The sequence below is a fragment of the Ipomoea nil genome, unplaced genomic scaffold (genome assembly GCF_001879475.1).
Source record: "Ipomoea nil cultivar Tokyo-kokei standard unplaced genomic scaffold, Asagao_1.1 scaffold2006, whole genome shotgun sequence".
NCBI classification, from domain to species: Eukaryota; Viridiplantae; Streptophyta; class Magnoliopsida; order Solanales; family Convolvulaceae; genus Ipomoea; species Ipomoea nil.
In genome coordinates, this window is record NW_017618434.1 from 52,772 (window position 1) to 72,890 (window position 20,119).

The 20,119-nt window shown below is 30.8% G+C and overlaps 1 protein-coding gene across 2 annotated transcripts; it reads right to left on the reverse strand.

Moving 5' to 3' along the window:
• Positions 1–1,288: 1,288 nt before the first annotated feature.
• Positions 1,289–2,647, reverse strand: LOC109147508 (pectin acetylesterase 7-like). Of its 2 annotated transcripts, none has more exons than XR_002048659.1 (6): positions 2,567–2,647; positions 2,235–2,359; positions 2,078–2,138; positions 1,913–1,966; positions 1,749–1,826; positions 1,289–1,373 (listed from the first exon to the last, which is right to left on the reverse strand). XR_002048659.1 is itself a non-coding variant. In XM_019295114.1 (6 exons), the coding sequence occupies exons 1-5, from the start codon at positions 2,582–2,584 to the stop codon at positions 1,749–1,751; spliced, it is 336 nt and encodes a 111-aa protein (XP_019150659.1). In that variant the 5' UTR covers positions 2,585–2,641; the 3' UTR covers positions 1,336–1,348. The 2 variants fall into 2 exon arrangements, 1 of the variants encoding a protein (XP_019150659.1); XM_019295114.1 differs by having other exon boundaries at positions 1,336–1,348; positions 2,567–2,641.
• Positions 2,648–20,119: the final 17,472 nt, after the last annotated feature.

Here is a 20,119-nt window from a genome sequence, read left to right on the forward strand (position 1 = left end):
TCTTTACTAAAAAAAAAAAAAAAGTCATGAGAATGTCTAAAACGGACTAAAAATAATAGTTTAGGATGTTAAATGGCAAAAACAATAGTCTATAACTAAATTTAAAATTGTCACTAAAGACAAGGGACCTCTGATGGAATTTACTCTTTTTTTTTTTAATCTTATTTCTATTTCCCCATATCAACTCTTTACTATAATCTTTATCTTTTCAATCTTAATACTACTTCCACATATTGTATGAGTATCGGTTCTTTAATGTATATCTTTTCAATGTTAATTTTACAAATTAGTGATGCATGCGTGCATAAAATCTAGAAATGAGTTTCTATTTCAATTATTTAAAACATTCGAAAATAAACATTGTTTTGAGTGTAAATTAATTTTGTTGATTATATGTATAAAACCTTCTTGATTCAATCAATCATTATTTTTCTCTGTAAAATTGTTTCATTCCCACTATGTTTATATGAAAATAGACTTTTAGGAATTTTAAATTTAATTAATAAATAAGCAAACAAATTGTGAATCAGATAAACAACCGTCTAAATTAAATTTTTCAATTACTCTTCAACAAATTAAATATTTACAAACCCATTGTTTAAAGCTTTCAAGTACTCTTCAACAAATATTTACAAACCCATAGCTTGTTTTTTTCCTCAAACCTATTTTGATGAGCAATGATAATATGGGCACTGATTCTTATCAATAACTTGAACAGCCTTGATATCAAAATACCATTCTCTGAACAACTTTTCAATAGTCTGTTAAAAGAAAAAGAACAAAAACAAAAAAGAAGGGTACATATCAATTAGAATGATGAAAGACAACTATAAAGTTTTCAAAAAAGAAGGATATTGTTTAAATTTAATAATTGCATACTTAAAAACTAATTTATACCATATATATATATATATATATATATATATATATATATATATATATATATATATATATATATATATATATATATATATATATGACGACAGTAATGATATATTACTCGATAAACAAATTTCTTTTGTTTTAAAAAAATAAATTAAAATATTGTCTCATTACCTCTCCAGTTCCGGCTGCTTGAGAATTCCAAGAAGGGCTTAAAGCTTGAGTATGAGCATACGGAGAGGTAATCAAGATCCCTTTTTTTGAATTGTGGTGTTCAGGCAAAACAGACAAGAGCTCAGTCCTAAGATCTGAAATGATAACATGCAAATATAACAAGTCAAAATTGAGCAATAGCTTTTAATTATATGAAATGTTTAGAATATAATAAACATTTATTGATTCAAACCTTGCATGATTTTAATTTGATTCGAAGAACAGTTCCTCCCCATAGCACATACATGAAATTCTTTTGATACCATTGTATACTCGATCTGTAATAAATATATAAGAGCATAATGAAAGAAATTGGCCCATAGTAATTAGGAACGTAACAAAAAACAAAGTGTAAATAAAGGAGATTGGTGTGTTTGCTTGAAAATACCTTTTTTTTTTTTGCTTGAAATAATATTGATAAAGGTGCAATTTTGTTGCAAAAATTGATCTAGGCGGTCCCATAGGCACCCAATTAACTCGGCCAAGTAGGCCAGCTAATTTATTTTTTAATTTTATATTATAATATAAATGACATACACCACACACGTGCATTTATTGTTTTTTTATTTTAGTTAACCGCCTAGGCCTACTGCAACCATGATTCTTAATTATAAAGGTTATTGTTGAAATAAATTTAAAAAAAAAAATCAAACCTAAATTCTATCAAACGCGGACATTAAAAAAAAGATGGGTGTCTGAATGTCAGCTTGCAAATTTTGCGGGAAGAAACACTACAACAAAAATTCAATATTGATTATTAAACTATTTTTCTTTGAAGTAATTAAAAATGAAATGAATTGAAGCTGTTAAATCTTACCATTTCTGGACTTAATCTCGAAGTGCAAGACGTAGGCAATGCATTTTTGGATCCCTAGTTAACCAAAAACATTTGCATATGCAGGACAGTAAAAGCATAAATTGAAAGTAATGGAGAAAATATGAGATCATTTTAACAAAGTATAATATTTAAGAGGAATAATACATGTAATTTGATCAAACCATCAAACATGGACAGAAATGTGTTTTCTTGATGGTGCTTTTTCCTGTTTAAAATTTTACATGTAAAATTCAGTACTTATAATTAATCATACTAAAAGCTCATTCAATTAAATTTGATATGTAGGGTATAATTAACTTACGATAGGAAAAAATATCCACCATCTGAAAGACACTTTACTCGAGAAGTGTTAGAAAAATGGCGTCGAAATCTGTCACAATAAATCGCGGTTGCCACTCCACCCGCTGAACTACCGACTAAAAGAGCCTATAGATAATTTAGGTTTTCAAAATTAGGTACAACTTTATCATTTAATTTATAAACTATGACCATGACCACTCACAAAACCAAAATGACATAATACAAATTCACGCACACAATTAGTTTAACAAATAATATATGTAAAGATAATGATTTTGCAAACAATTAAGCAAATTAACCACTTGTTCGTTTTCTAAAACAAAAAATGCTTACATTTTGTGCACTTCCCATTCCATTGTCTAATAGCTCCTGAATTATAGCGTTGAAAATTTTTGCTCCTCTAAAATAAAGTTTCTTACCCTGAAAAATGGCAAAGTAAGCCAAAGTAGAAATTTAATGTGCTTATATGCGTAATCAAGTGCAGAGCAAATGAATTAAGTACATAACATTGCATGCAAAACTAATCAAGTAATCATAATACATAGACGGGTCATTCTAATTTAAAATGAGTAAAGTTGAGGTCATACATTTTTAAATATTTCAGAATTCCCCGTAAACGATGATCCATCGTAATATCTAAGATCAACTCTGTTCCAGTTAAAGAAGTCTACAAGTTTCATAAAATAGAAGTTTCTTAATAATTAGAAACACAAAACAAAGAGTAGTTAAAATGAAGTTAAACAATTTTAACCATATAATTTGCTCTTTACCTGGATTTTTTTCTTTTTGGTTGCTTAACAGATTTCGAAAAGCTACAGGTTTGGGTTTGGTGCTACCACCTTTTTGATCAATGTAATCCAGGCAGTCAGTGACACTCTTACACCATCCTCCCTCCTACAATCATGGTTTCAGAAACGGATTATTAAACATTTTGATACTTACATTCAAAATTTTGAATTAACTAACGAGTGAAATTTAACCAAGTCCTTATCACGATTCAACTCTAATAGTTGTTATACAATGGATCATGGTCCATTTTGCAATTTACATTTACTTTGTAAATTGTGTATATAAATTGTGAATATTTAATTAGTATGTAAATTGTGTACATTCAGTATTAAATTGTGTATTTTGAATCGAAATTCACCTTGCAAGAAGGATTCGATTTCACAAAATAATTTGTCCAGATCCAAATAAACCACGTCCTGACCCGACAGAGCACAACATAATAAATTTAGAATCTACAACCCTACCTACTCATTCCTTTTATTAGTGGATATAATAATTTATTGCTTTGAATTGTAAAGTGTTCATATTATATTATTATAGATATTTTTTTGTACATTATTATAGTCCAAAATTAGATATTTGTGTATTCCTCTTAAATTTGTTACATATATAGTAATCATAACAAATACGGAGTACTAAACTCAATAATAAATATTAAATCCCAATTGTATAAAAAACTTAAATATCAAATTCGAAATTATTCTTAATAAAATTTGATCTCAAATAATCTAAAAAAGACTAAAGCATTACCAATTTAAAATTGATGACCTATTATTGGCTCTTTCATTATAGTCATCAATAAACTTAATTAGTAACGGATCCATTATAGCCTTTGTTACTTGCTATTTAAAATAAGGACGTACTACATACCACTAAACTTCTCTGAGACGTTAGCTATATAATTAATTTAATTGTGCCTTTTTTATATATACAAAAGAAAAATAAAAATAACATTCAACACACTACAAAAATTTAAATTTTTACTAATATATATATATATATATATATATATATATATATATATATATATATATATATATATATATATGAATTGAAATCTCTAGATATGAATTGTGATATGATCATGAGAATACCTAATCATCCATTCGTTCTTGTTGGGAAATTGTTAGGAACTTTGTATTAGAATTTTGATGATACCAATGTAATGTAAAAAAGTAGACCCCTATCTTTTAGCTTTTTCAATCGCTGCTTTCGTCCTAGACGAGAGTTGCCATAACTCCTTTGTAATTCGTGTTAAGCTAGACAAACACACGAAAATGAGTTATGACTAGATGATAGGGTCTCCAAGGCGAAAGAAGACACGAGACATGAAGAACAACAACGAGAGTCAAGCAGGAGTTGTCAACAAGCACGAAAGGACAGTGTTCTTAAAATACGATCTTTATCAAGCATTACTTCTCTTCAACAACGAGAAGAATGTTCTACATGTCTGATTTGACAACATCCTAGGACAATAAGGACTTCATCTTATGGGGCACACTTTTCAAGAAGCATTAAATGAAGATGTACCATCTCCTGGAGCTAAAGGACAAAACTTTAATGCTTTCCATACCTTCAACGGCTACATGGTACAACCTCATTAATGGAGCATTTAATGCATGAAGCTCCCAGGTCCTTGTCCAATGGTTAAAAGGTTCGAAAATTCCATCTCCCTCCAACGGATGAATTTTCATCACTTATATAAATCCACCTTCATCAACTAAGAAAGTGCTGGTTCATTATCACTCGACTCATTTACTTACAAAAGCTCTTGAAACGCTCTCAGATTTCCAAAAGCTTCTGTGAACCAGTATTGAGGTGTTAAGTTACTTGAAGAAGGTCTTTGATCATTTTTCTTACACCTCAAAAGAAGTCTTGCAATCTGTTCTAAGCAATCATCTCTCAGTCAAGACTTCATTGTTGGAGAAATCAAGAAATCACTTTCTACCAACCTCAACTCAGGAGAAGAAGTTGATAGAGGCGGAGTAAACTTGTGAAGTTGAAAAACCTACGAAGGCTGTCCAGCTTAGTGATCAAGGAAGTCTTTGTGTAATTGTGCTAAGGAGTGATAGTGCAATCCTTCCATAAGTTGTGGAAGAAGAGTGGAGTAGGCAACGTTTGGCCGAACCACTATAAAATCTCGTGTTCTTTCTTTTCCTTACTTACGCTTTTTATTTCTGCATTTGCATCATTCTAACCATCACTGTTACCGAAAGTTTCTCTAATCTCATAAACTCGTGCAAAGCAATTAAAACTAATCTGACTTTTCCGCTGCGCCAAAAACACCGAAAGGTGACGTTAAGGGCATTTCACGAAAAGAGTCTATTCACCCCCCCCCCCCCCGCCCCTCCCCTCTAGACTCTCGTTTCATTCTATCGGGACCAACAGAAATGTTAGGCTATTATGGATGGGAATGGTGGACCATGCATGTACTAAGTATACTCTTATTAGTAATTAGGTACCCTAGCCTTAATTAGTTTCTATATAAATTGAAGGATTAACTAGCACCTAACTTTCCTTGTCTTTAACTATATATGTTAAATTGATTATGACATGAGATATTTAAAAAAATTGTTTTAGGCCACCGACTTTAGAGTGCATGAGTGCATTTGTTTAATATATCATTAGTTAATAGATCATATCACATATGGTCACACGATGCTCTAAAGAAATTATTGGTGGAAGGTTTGGTAAATTGAGTTGAAATGAATGCTTTTTAATTAACATATTATTAATAGACAAAAGGTAATCACATACTTTTTGGTGATTATAGCATCAGTATGTTTGTATATATTGTGCTTTAATTAGTACGTATACTTAATCTCTATTTTTGGTTTGCCCCCACACCCGGGTCTGACAGAGCATTTGGGATGATGTAAATCATGGTGACTCAACTGAACATGAACCATAGAGGCTAGACCGGTGCTCACTGCGCACAAGGAGCCCCCCTCACTTTGAGAGGTTGCTCCCACACTGCCGCTGGTGAGACTCGATCGCTGGTCAGTCTTTCAAAGTTTCACCTCTATGACCAGTTGAGCTACCCATGCAGGCAATTTGTTAGCATACATGCATGTAGTCTTTCACTCCTTAATACTCCACTTAACATTTTATAATCTTTTACCCACTATTTATGATTATAATTAATAAATATTCTCTTTAAAAAATAAATGTAGAAATCCAAGTTTACATTCAAAAACAAACAAAATAGATGTACTATTACAAACAATCTACAATAATAATAATAATAATAATAATAATAATAATAATAATAATAATAATAATAATAATAATAATAATAATAATAATAATAATAATAATATTATTATTATTATTATTATTATTATTATTATTATTATTATTATTATTATTATTATTAAGAACCAAACAAGTTGGAAAAGGTATCGTGGCCTTGGTTGAGCAAAAATCGGAGATAAGAAAAATTGCCATCATGAATTTAGATTTAGTTAAGTTTCAATTTAATCGAACTTATATATGCTATTTGTAATATGAATTTAAATCATCTAAGGTATAAGATAAAAAAGTGTTGGGACGAGGAAAAATAAAAATAAAAAAGACAAAATAGGTGAAGTAGGAAGAATAAGGGGGTAAGAGCATCCACATCAGTGGATATTATGGAGATAATGTCAGATGAATTATCTCGGGTGGGGATAATAACAAGTGTGGGGTGGAGTTATTGGTGGAGATATTTCTCCTGCAAATTCAAGGAGAATGCAGAAAAAGAAGAAAAAGAAAGAGAAGAAAAAGGAGGCTGCTGTGCGCGTTTCGCGCACAGTAGCCTGCCCACACGGGCGCGTCAGGCGCGCCGAACGGCGCGCCTGACTCTTTTTTTTTTTTTTTTTTTTTTTGTTTTTTTTGTTTTTTAATTTTTGATTTTGATTTTTTTGTTTTTTTTTTTCCTCCCCTTCCCACATTCTCTCTCCTAATCACTCTTACATTATCCCTCAATTCTCCCAAACCATTGTGGATGCACTAAGAATTGGATTCCAAGATTGGTCATCATCATTCATAGTCATCATATACAATACTAGGTAGCTAGCTCGGTATATTAATTAATGCAATCAAGTTATTAGCTTGAATTTCCAAGGTTGTACGTACAATATTAATTAGGTTGGTCCATCACTATTAATGAATTCATTCATTTATATATGGTTTGTCGTTTAATGAAAACTAGTTTGTTTATTGAGGCTCAATCACAATTTTTTGGAGTTGTATCATTTACTCCTATACCAATCAACTCATCAAAAAGAACCCCTAGCATTCTTTGGGTCACATCACATCACTATAATTTTTAATAGTAGCGAATTAAAGAGTTCTACTATATAAACTTTTCAAATTCTACTCCCTTTCTTGTACTTTCTGAGGTGGCAAACGAGGATTCGTTAATTTTTATCATGTGGTCCATAAAAAAGTGTCTACATCAAGAATATGCAAGAGAAAGTAAAAAATTGAGAATATATAAAGAGAGTACACTAAGTATTTTTCCAAATTAAAATCAATATTATAATAGGCCTATTCCTATGTCTATCCCTACAACTAGCAAGCAGTGATTTATATAAATATTTTTTATCGCATGAGAGTACGTTTTCACAAACTTTCATATATATATATATATATATATATATATATATATATATATATATATATATATATAGTTAATTCCAGCAATAGTCCTCCGACTATTGTGATTTTTCAAATTTAGTTCTCGTCTTTTAATTTGGACGAAATAAACCCTTTGACTATTAAAATTGTTCCACCATTGGTCCTTCTGAAAATCGGAGAGTTCGAATGACGCGCGGTGATTCCTACAGATTTGTCGAACAGGAAGGAGAAGAAAGGGAAAGGACCTTTTTACCCATTAACTTAACGTTTATTTAACTTTTAGTTAACCGAAAGGACCAATGGTGGAACAATTTTAATAGTTAAGGGTTTATTTCGTCTAAATTAAAAGACAAGGACTAAATTTGAAAAATCACAATAGTCAGAGGACTATTGTTGGAATTAACTCTATATATATATAGTTAAGCTAACTTGTACCTAAATGATTATGGCTATGTATAGTAGTTAATGAACCTCATCATTATAAATATCAATATGCACTACCGATTTGAAGGAGATGAAAGATAATGAAATTTAACAAACTCTAATATTCAACATTCCACATATTATAGTATGTAGTGAATATAGGCTTCCAAGTGTATCATATTGTTTAGCATTAAATATAATGTTCAATTAGAAAATTACACTTTATTTTAGCCTTTAATTTATGTGGTAAGTGTAATTTTTATATTTGGAGGGTTTAGGCAAAAACAATCTCTCAAGCAAAAATTGATGACTTATCAGATTCTTGCATATTGTTAGATTAATGGTTAAGTGAAGCAAAAAAGTTATGGAAACAAATGATGGATTTAGTTTTATAGATATTTTAAATTTGAATTTTTTAATAATTATAAAATTGATTTTATAATCTTTTTCTAAAAGTCTCAACTTATTGATGAATGATATGCGGTCTAGACCTTTCTTCAATATTTTTATTGGAGGGAATTATTCTCATTTGAATCCACCCTATGTGTGTGTGAAAGAGAGGGAGAGAGAAAAATAACAACTTTTATCACTAAGACACTAATTAAGAGCTAATTTAATTGCCAAGCACCTTGTGCACAGATAACACCCGGGTTGGACTCCTATATGGGAAGTTGTGATTTCGAGCCTCAGTGTTCTATGAACAGATACTACATTGTAATAGAGTCAGTAGCATTTTAAAAAAAAAGAGCTAATTTAATTTTTTTCTTTTTATAATTAAAAAGTAAACTTACACTTTTTTATAATATAGTGACCAACAGTGAAATACAAATTTAATATAGAATATTCCTATCCTTAATTTGTAGGGGTGTTTAATCTCATTCTTTAAATTAAAATTGGACTTGCCAATACACAACTACAATGTGTGTTTAAATTTTTGTAACATATTTGATAATTAATGCTAGTTTGGTTGTTGTTTTTTTTTTTTTTTTTTTTTTTTTTTTTGTCGCGAAGTTTGGTAAACCATACTCTTATGTAATAGTGTGAATTTGAACCGTACTTAGTGTTAGGAACATGTGTATTTAGATTTTGATGATACCAAACTGTCTAGGAATGTAGATCTCTATTTTTCTTAAATAGATAGGTCTCTTGTGACAAACGATAGTTTTTGTAACTCAACGATTGATTCACACTATGAGGTGTATGAATCCTTCATGAGACTAGAATAGTTGGTCTACAAAAAGACTTGAAGACTACAAGATGATCGAAAGATGCTTCCAGGCGAAATATGGATTAAGCAAGTCTCGGATAGACTTCTTTTGACAAAAAAAAATCTCTCGTCAAAGAAAAGGACGAAAGATGAGATCAATTTTTGGATCCTCATTTTCAAGTGAACAAGTCAAAGTCAGACTTGCAAAAAACAACCTTCTTTTAAGTGAAGCATCAAGAATGTTGTCTATGACTCAGATGGGCAAATCATTCGGACACAAAAAAAAAAAAAAAAAAAAAAGTGTCCTAGGAATGATCTTCACAAAAGACAAGACGCATTAAAAGACTTGTACCATCTTGTTAGAGAACAAGGACAAAAGCCATAATGCTTTTGGCTCCAACGACTACACAGTACAAGTGCATTAAATGCTGATGCCCGCTGGTTAATACACACAAGTTATTAGGTTTGGAATCTTCATCTCCCTCCAACGGATGGATTTTTCCACCTATAAATACCTCTCTTCTCCATTGAAGAAGGTGCTGGTTAATTCACTCTTGCTATTCAAAGTAAATCTCTTCAAACAGCTCCATCTCCTAAAAGCTTTTCATAACCAGTGATCTTGTGAAGTTTTTCAAAGGCATATTCACGTACATTCTTCACATCTTGAAGCAATCTTGCAATCTTCTCAAGTGAAGACTTATCCAGACTCCAAGACAAAGCTTCAACCAGTTGGAAAAACATCATATTATCCTTCCAACATCTCAACTTAGGAAAAAGTTGATAGATGCGGAGTAAACTCGTGGAGTTGAAAAACCTTTCAAGTGGTTGTCCAGCTTAGTGATCAAGGAAGCCAGCTTGAAGTAGTTTGTACTAGGAGTGATAGTGCACACCCTTTCACGAGTTGTGAAAGAAAAGTGGAGTAGACTTCGTTAACAGCTGAACTAGTATAAAAATCTCTCTCTCCATATCCCTTTAAATTCCGCTATATTACTTTCGTGCACTGCATATCATATCGGTCAAACGCTAAGTTTTCTCTTTAACGAAAGTGTGCAGAATTAATCTAAAACAAAACATAATTTCCGCTGTGCATCGCTCCGAAAGGAGTCACTTTGAAAAATCGATTAGAGTTTATTCACCCTCCTCCCTCTAGACTCTCTTTCACCCCTACCGGGACCAACACTTAGAAACTCTATTATTATGTAATAGTCTGAACTTGAATTCCGCTGTGCATCGCTCCGAAAGGAGTCACTTTGAAAAATCGATTAGAGTCTATTCACCCTATGTAATAGTCTGAACTTGAACCGTTAGACAATATATTCAGACTAATGTCCGTTGATACCGAGTCAACCCCATGGGCATGGTGTTGGCCATCCTCTTTAACATAAACTAATAGATTTAGTCCCATACAGATAACATATTCTCGTATCATTAATCCCATGACTGGCGAGTTTTTCGGTTACACATCTCTAGGCATTGCATCTACATAAGGCCATCTCCAAGGGGCACGCCATTGCGCCAAACTGGTGAAAAAAATGGCGTGCCCCTGCTCCAATGGAGCGCTATCCCACCATAAATTTGGCGCAGCATGAACAGTGTAGCGCCAAATATGGCGTTGTACTGTTCATATGCGCCAAATTTGGTGGAGTATTTTTCTTCCAATTTTGTCCTTTCCTTTTATTCTTATTCCTTTTATGTCCTGATTTAATTTTAATATAATTATATACTTTGTTATATTATTAAATATAAATTTTATATTGTTAAAAATAAAGTATATCATTTGAAAGATCTTATCAAGACGATTAAAACAAGACTAATATTGAACATAAATTAATTAAAATTAAAATTACATAAATATAATTTTAATACGTATTTAAAGTTATAATACTTATAATATTTGCATTATAAGTATATTTTATATTAAAATATATAAAGTTATAATACAAAGTCTTAATTTATGAGAAAATAAATCATTTTAATGAAAGAAAAAAATTTGGTGTAAATGGGTTGGAGATGAAAAAAATTTGGCGTAGGAATATGCTGAGAATATTCCTTTTGGTGTAAAATTTAGTGTTTTAGGTTGGAGATGGTCTAATGGAGATATTGCATTTGACAAGGAAGGGAAATTTCACAGCGTCATGGATATTTAATTTCTACCTAACTATTAGTACAAATTTTATGCATGTATTTAATTAATAGGCTTATTTTTGACAAACCATTTAAAATTTTTAAAATAAGAATAAGGAAAATGACTAAATTGTATGCACCTCTTTTGGGTGGGATAACTGGCCTGGAGATTAAGGCTACTCCATTCCCAAAGTCAAGGATTGAACCCTTGACCTTTGGTTAATGATAAATGAGTCCTTTCCACTCAACCACACCATCCCAATTATTTTTTTCCCCTTTTATATTAGATGAAAATTTTTACCCTTAAAACTAAGTACTTTATTTATTTTTCTTCTTCAACAAATTATTACTTATATATACAGATGATCACGGTTCGGTTTGAATAATTTTTTATTTTATTTTATTGCCAATTCAAAATTTATTTATTTATTTATTTCTTTCTTTTTGAAAAAAGGGTGAAATAAGCTAGCCCATAAGACCCAAAAAAAAAAAAAAAAAGGAATAAGAGTGAAATAAGCTTTTGAACTATTCATTAAAGTGCAATTAACCTCTCGAATTATAAAAAGCTTTATTTAGACACTTTAACTTAAAAAAAAAAAAAAATTATAGTGGAGGCTATATGGTCTAATGGTACCTGGGTTGGACTTCCATTTGGAAGATTGTGAGTTTGAGCCTCTAGGTTGAGAAAGTATATGAACAGATACTACATTGTAATAATAGAGCCAGTAGCATTCCAAAACACTTTTTAAAAAAATTGTATAGTTAATTTGACATATTATTGCATGTAACCTTCAAGTGATTAGGATGCCATATCAATATGTTTTCATAACTTGGATGCCCAATTCATATATTGATGTGGCATTACAATTATCTTTAACCTGAACGTTACATACAATAACATGTCAAATAGAGTTAATTGCATTTTTTAAGTTTAGGTGTCTAGCTAATTGGAGTTTTTGTTTTTTTTTTTTTTTTTAGTTCGAGTGTTTTTTTTTTTTGAATGTTACTAGCTCTATTACATTGTAGTATCTGTTCATATACTTTCTCAACCTACTGAAACACAAAGAGCTAATAATGCCTCCACTGAGGCTCGAACTCACAACCTTCTAAATAGAAGTCCAACCCGGATACCATTGGACCACATAGTCCTGGTTTTTAGTTCGAGTGTTTAATTGTAGTTTTATGAATAATTCTAAGTCTTATGAATATTAAGTAAAAAAATTTCAAACTTTATTGTCATACAACACACTACAAACATTTTAGATTTTTACTACTCGGTAAAATATATATATATATATATATATATACCATAAATTATACTAGTTTTGAATTGGATTGAATTCTCTTAATATGATCATAAGAATATCTAATCATCCTAGAAGTGACCACGGCTTTGATTTCGATTCGATTCCAGCTCGAAATTGTCAATTCCAATTCTGAAAATAGACAAATTGAAACCAGAACTTTATATAAAGGTTTCGGTTTCGGTTCTAGAATCGACAATTCCTAATAGAATCGCCAGTTCTAATCAGATTTTTTTTAAAAAAAAAAAAATTGGTAAAATTTGTTAATTACTGACAAGACTCATTGAGTCTTGTCAGTGAATATCAAGGTGTAATTTGGACTTTGGAGTCCAAACTACACGTGAATATCTTGTGTAGAGTCCAAACTACACATTGATATTCACATAGACTCAGCTTTGAGTCTTGTCTGTGGTGACAAGACTCAAAGCTGAGTCTTGGCGCATAGGCCAAAGGCTCAAACACTACTGGAAATTTTGAAATTTTCGACCACCTGAAAGTGATCATAAATCAAGTTGAATGTCTTGTTCTGATCATTTTTGGTATCCGGAAAAACCTTTGTTGCTATTTCCGACCACTTTTTGAACTTTTTGGTATCAACTTAATTTAAGATCATTTTCAGGTGGTCGGAAATTTCAGAATTTCCAGTAGTGAAAGCTGAGTCTTGGCCTTTGCGCCAGTCACCCAGTCGGCAGTCTACTGCCTAGGTAGACTGTCGACAGAAGTCACATGATATATATATATATATATATATATATATATATATATATATATATATATATATAGAAGAGCGCTCATATGCGGCGGGGTCTTACGGTGCGGCGGTGCGGTCAAATTCCAGAATACACCAACAGTGTTAACAATATGCACCAACAGTGTAATAAAAACACACCCCAATGAAATGTAATAAAACATCACAAAATACACCACAGACTCAAAAAAACACACCATATAACTCACCACCCCCAATGGTGTATTTCCGAACAGTGTATGGTGTTTTTACTCACACCTAATGGTGTGTGTTTGGTGATGCAGGGCTCTGTTTACTCTGTTTTGTGTGGTGTATTTCCTAAAGTTGATGGTGCATATTTGGTGAACTATTGGTGTTGCCGCACCGTAAGACACTGCCGCACCTGAACCCGCCTATATATATATATATATATATATATATATATATATATATATATATATATATATATATATATATATATATATATATATTTTAATTTTACGGTTAAAAATTAGAACCGTTTAGTTTCGACGGTTTCTTTATTAAAGAAACTTTACCAGAGACTATATTGGTTCTGGTTAAGAACTGAAATCGTAACCGTACGAACGATTTCAGTTCGGTTTTAATTACTACAGTAATGATTACAGTTTGAATCAAATCGTGATCACCCATATTTAGGGTATTATCGACACAGATGGTGGACCATGTTTAAAAAGAAAATCAAAACAAAACACAAACAAAAAACATGCACTTGTATAGGTATATATATATATATATATATATATATATATATATATATTACCAATTAGGTACCCTATCCTTAATTAGTTTCTATATAAATTGAAGGATTAACTAGCACCTAACACTCCTTGGCTTTAACTATATATATTAAATTGATTATGACATGAGATATTTAAGTTGAAATAGAATGCAATGTAGATTATTATCGACAAACCAATGGTATAAAACACACACACACAAATACAATAATAGTAATGAATTTAGTGCCAAAACAGGCATTCCATAATGGTCCTCGATCATCCTCCTCCTTCAATTTGGTTTATAATTTCTTTGTTAACATTTAATGGTGAGTAACAAAACTCAACAAAAAATCAAAGGCAATTAATATTCCCGTAGAATCCATATTACCAATTCGGTTTATTATGCTAAATATCTTGTGGTGTGATGATATCACGGTTATTTTTTCATAAGAAAGATCTTAGATTTGAGTCCAATCTTAATCAGATAGCCATAATTTGTTGAGCAGATACTATTGATAGTTTAGAATGTTCTAAAAAAATTAATGTTTTATAAATATTATTTTATAATTAAATAAATAATATTGAATATAATATAGATATGTGTATATAATTTTTTATTTTTCGCCAAACATGGAGTCATTTATGTATTTTTATATGGTAATTTTGTTTGTACTAATTTTTTAAAATATCAATATTGGTATCATTTAAAAGATCTCAATTAAAGTTTTTTTTCTTTTAGAATTTATTTTTTAAATGTTAATTTTGTTTGTACTAAAAGAAAAAAAAATTTTAATTTTTTTTGGTCAACCATCCACCTCTTTTGCTTTACATTTTCTTAGTAGAGATTTAATTGGGGCAACAACTAACACCAAATAAAAATGAAAGCGAAAAGAATTTAGTGAGTAATAATACTACTTAAAAAGCTAAAGACGTGAGCAATTTAACAAATAGTGTATAAAAATAATTAGCAAAAATTAATTGTAGTAAATTCAATGGGAATAGGGATGGCAATGAGACGGGGCGGGGATATATCCCCGCCCCCGCCCCCGCAATACCGCCCCTCCTCATACCCGCACTCGCACCTGCGCGGGTAATGAAATTCCTTCCTGTATCCGCCCCCGTGGGGATTTTGCGGGTGCAGGGAATACCCGTGGGGATTTTGCATGTCACATTAGTCTTATTAATAATATGAAACTTACATCTAATAAAATTTTTATTACTACAATTTATAATATTAATGCATCAAAGTCTTCACCAAATAACTACCAACTTGAATATTACATTTGCTTCCAACTTCAATATTAGTGTATAAAATCTTGGCCACTAGCACCTAAAAAATAATTAGAAGCTGTAATATTAGTGAGTTAGGACTTTTCCTTACAACCCAAAAATCTAACAGATTAAATGAATAACATAATACTTTGATATTGACTTAAATATAATAACACAATACATACATACATCTAAAGTGTTCGAGTCCAATAAAAAATAATTGTTTTCTAATTTTCTGAAAATATTTAAAGTGTTCTTAAAGTGTTGGTTATGAAATATTTAAACGTTCGCTCCAAAATTTGATACAAAAATCAATATAATAATTTTATAAAGTAAAAATGTTTTACAAAAATAACCCAACTAATTACATTCACAGGAGTTGTATCAATCATTATATTCAATTGAATTTTCATGTTACTTGTTCTTAATCCCGCAAAATGCAATGTCTAGGGATGTGTTTGGTGAGTCTAGAAATATTTTAAATGAACTTTGGAATAATGTTCATCCACTACCTTAGAAGTCACTGTGTTTTCGAGTTACTTCAAGCACATTATATATATGTATATTGGCTATCCACTGCATCTTTGGTTACTTCAAGCACATTATATATATGTATATTGGCTATCCACTGCATCTTTGGTTCAAATGATTTGTTTTATTTGATTGCATTAAAACTATAAGGTTACAAGTTTGATTTTCAATAAAAATGATTTATTAACATTTTTAATTTGAGGTGATCATTTAGGAGTTAGGACCACATAAGTTGGTTTACCAGCTTGGGTCACAATGCGAAATTTACCTAATGCATATCCTCGAGTAGTCATTGCGACTTGTTGACTTTCTTGGTTTGAGTTGATCAGTTATGGACAACGTAGGTTGTTTTAACTCCTTGTGAATCTTTACCAGCTAAGGTCACAAAGCGGGACTTAACCAGTACACATCACTGGATAGTGGCTGTAAATTTCTCTCTTCATTCAAAAACTTGATATTTCAGAGGATCGGAGTTGAAATTGAAGAGAAAGTACCTATAATTATTTTTTTAAAAAAAAACCTATAATTTATTTATTTATTATTTTGATTTGAAGAATTAAGTTGCACTTGGGAGCAAAAAGTGATATTTGGTTTTAAACAAGTTGAAGAATTAACGTCTATTACAATAATCCTGAACGGTTAATTAGTTTTGTATTAGTGGTTAGTCTAAGGAGTGTCACATTAAAATAATTTACCCATAAAAAAAAAGATTACATTATTTGATATACTAGGAAGCTTATTTGACAAATTGTAATAAAAAAAAAATGGACATTAGAGATCATGAGGGAGAACACAATGGACCTAAGTACGACATGCTTGTGAGAAAAAAGGCAAGAGATAGTTGGTGGGAAGGACCAATGGCAATTGTGGTTGGGAGCCGAGGTAAACAAGTGCTTGGGCTTGCGGCCTAGTAAGGGATTGTGGAAAGCTTGGAGGTGGAGGGCAAGGCACACTCACGATGGAGTTCTAAGGGAGGTCATGGCTTTTGCTTTGGAGAGGGAGCATGCTTGTCTATTGCTTGATGTTGGCCGGTTTTGCAAAGGCCGAATGGTCTTAATATGATGTATGGCTAGATTGCCTTGTTTGTAGATAGGCTTTGTTTGTAGAATGGCCAAAATTGGCCTTGTTTGTAGATAGGCTCGTAGGGCCTTAGGCTAGAATAGCCATTTGAGTTTTGTAATTTGGCTAATGTAGCCAATTTGTTGGTGATGGTCACTTTGGGACCAAAAACTCTTGTATGGCCTTAGGGCATTTTTTGAGGATACTCCAATCTTTCAAAAAAAAAATGGACAGAGCATTTGCTTTGAAGCAATGGGTTACCAAAGCATTTCCTTATTTAGCTGAAGCATGCACATTTAGAGCTTTCCTTCTCCTTTTGCATTATTTTCATTAACCCATTCCCTCGTACCAATAAATTCAAATTGCCCATTCACAACTTTCCTTCTCCTTTTGCATTTTCATTACCCCACCCCCTTGTACCAATAAATTGAATGTTACTTGAATACATGCAACCTTTTATTATAGGCTTCGTTGTTACTGAATACACGCACTATGTATATATACACTTATTAGCAACTAGTTACCCTAGCATTAAATTAGTCTCTTTATAAATTAAGGATGAATTGGCATCTAACTCTCCTTGGCTTTAACTATAGTCTATATATGTTAACTTTTTTTTTTTTTTTGAAAACTATATATGTTAACTTGATTATGACATATCCATAATTTTGCCACTTTTTTTTTAGTACTACTTACACTGTTACGTACAATGTAGTATCTGTTCATAGTTACTTTCTCAACCTACTGAAACACAAAAAGTCAATACTGCCCCACTAGACTCAAACCCATGACCTCCCATTTGAGAGAGTCACTTCATGCCACTAGATCACAATCTCATTGGACATGATTTTGCCACTAATGCCCGCATAGGCAGCTCAACTAGTCATAGAGGTGAAGTTTAGAAAGAATCACCAGGGATCGAGTCTCACCAGGGGCAGTGTGAGAGCAACCTCTCAAAGTGAGGGGAGGCTCCTTGTGCGCAGTAAGCAAAGAAGGTCTCACAACCTCTCAAAGTGAGGGGAGGCTCCTTGTGCGCAGTAAGCAAAGAAGGTCTAGCCTTTGTGGTTCATGTTCAGTTGAATTACCATGATTTACATCCTCCCAGATGCTCTGTCGGACCGGGATTGGGGTTCAACCTTTTGGAAAGAATGATTTTGCCACTAAATTAGTTGAAATAATGACCAACTATTATGTAATGTGATTATATTTCTGTTACCATTTTAAATGGGTGATCATAGGATCAAACTCCGGTGGTGGGGTATTGATTCTTTGGGTTGAAAAAGATTAATAAAGTATAGAACAAATATTACTATACATGGTAAAGAATCAAGTGTTTAAAATAATTAGTGGAAATAAGGAAACATTAAACTGTTTTTTAGCATTTTATTTAATTAGTAAACATGTGTTACATATTATGTTCAATAATAATAATAATAATAATAATAATAATAATAATAATAATAATAATAATAATAAAAATAATAATAATAATAATGTTAGCAACTAAAATATTCTTAAGGTGAAGTGAATTAAAATTATTATGACGACATGCCTTCTAAAATAGTAATATATATTGCATTTATCTGTAGTCTTAAATATAGGTTACCATTCAACCACATCAAATTAGGTATAGTGTAAGGCCTTCTAGGCTCTTTCCAAGGTTGTAGGTAGCTGTTAGAACTTGATTGGGAATATATGTATGGCTTAAATTAATGCAAAATAATAATTGATATTTATACATGAGGCCACCCCTTCTTGAGCTCTTTCTTTATAGTTAGCTTAACCTAACTTAAGGAAAATAAACTAATGCAGTCCCTAGTGAGTAGAGATAGAATTTTTTTTTTTTTTTTTTAATAACTTAGGAATATAAACAAATTTTATTATGATTAATTTGTTATGTTTAAAATAAATAGCAACATTAACTTTATAAATGATGGATTAAGTTATAAAATGAATATTTTTTACAAGGCGGTACATGAAATTCCATTTTTGTTGTTCTCCTTTTGCAAATGCCCCATTTATCAAAACTTTAGAAGACCTGTAAATGAAAGCACATGCCGTGTTAACAATTAGTATAGAAAGTTTTCAAAAGTAAAAAATAAAAGAACCCTCAAACTCTCAAAGTATTAAGGTACGAAACTCATTTATTGTTCATGACTACCTTAACCCAGTGTACGGATTTGATCTTTTCCAAGGCTAACATTTACCTTATTTTGTTGCTTTACAGTTTTTGACTTCTTTGTAATCTGGATTAAATTTAGTGAAATGCTTTCAACTATTTTTAATTAATCATAATAGTTAAACGTAAAACCATTAAAAATAATAAATAGAGAGTAAAAGATTTTAAAAAAAAATGTTAATTGGAGAATTAAGGCATAAATGACAAAATTTCGTGTATACCAAAAAAAAACAAAAAATAAAGTACACTAATTAATTAAAGCACAATATACAAACATACTGTTGCTTTTTTCAATTTAAAATACATACTCTTATCATTTTAAAAAAATATGTTTCATGAGTTTTTATTAGTTTAATGTTGATAGTATCATATATATATATATATATATATATATATATATATATATATATATATATATATATATATATATAAAATAATAATGATAATAATAATAATAATTTTGATCACACTAAGTAGTAAGTACATTGACACTATATCATTACTAGTATTCGATACAACCAAATTTGGTATACCTTATTGTATCATATGCATTCGACCTCATAGAAAATCCATTAATATGGTGTCAAAATAAAAAGTAGAAATACCTTATGTTTTTCTAACAGCTTGACATATATGAATTTTATTTTTATTTAAAAAGAAAATGCAATCCTATTATATATGTTATTAGTCAACATGTAAGTATATATATATATATATATATATATATATATATATATATATGAGCTTTAGCATTAAATGTTTACCTAACCAAAAAAATATAGAGCTCTGTCTTTGATTTGCTGTATCATTAAATGTTTACTCAATCCAAAAAATAGAGCAGAGGAGTATCAAGACGAAATGTCTGCTTTAACATTAAATTCATTACTATT

Coding starts and splice junctions, on each gene's coding strand:
- LOC109147508 (XM_019295114.1), bottom strand. Junction 1,967..2,077: donor ATGGTTTGATCAAATTACAT/GTATTATTCCTC, acceptor TTGGTTAACTAG/GGATCCAAAAATGCATTGCC. Junction 1,827..1,912: donor CGAGATTAAGTCCAGAAATG/GTAAGATTTAAC, acceptor TTTTTGTTGTAG/TGTTTCTTCCCGCAAAATTT.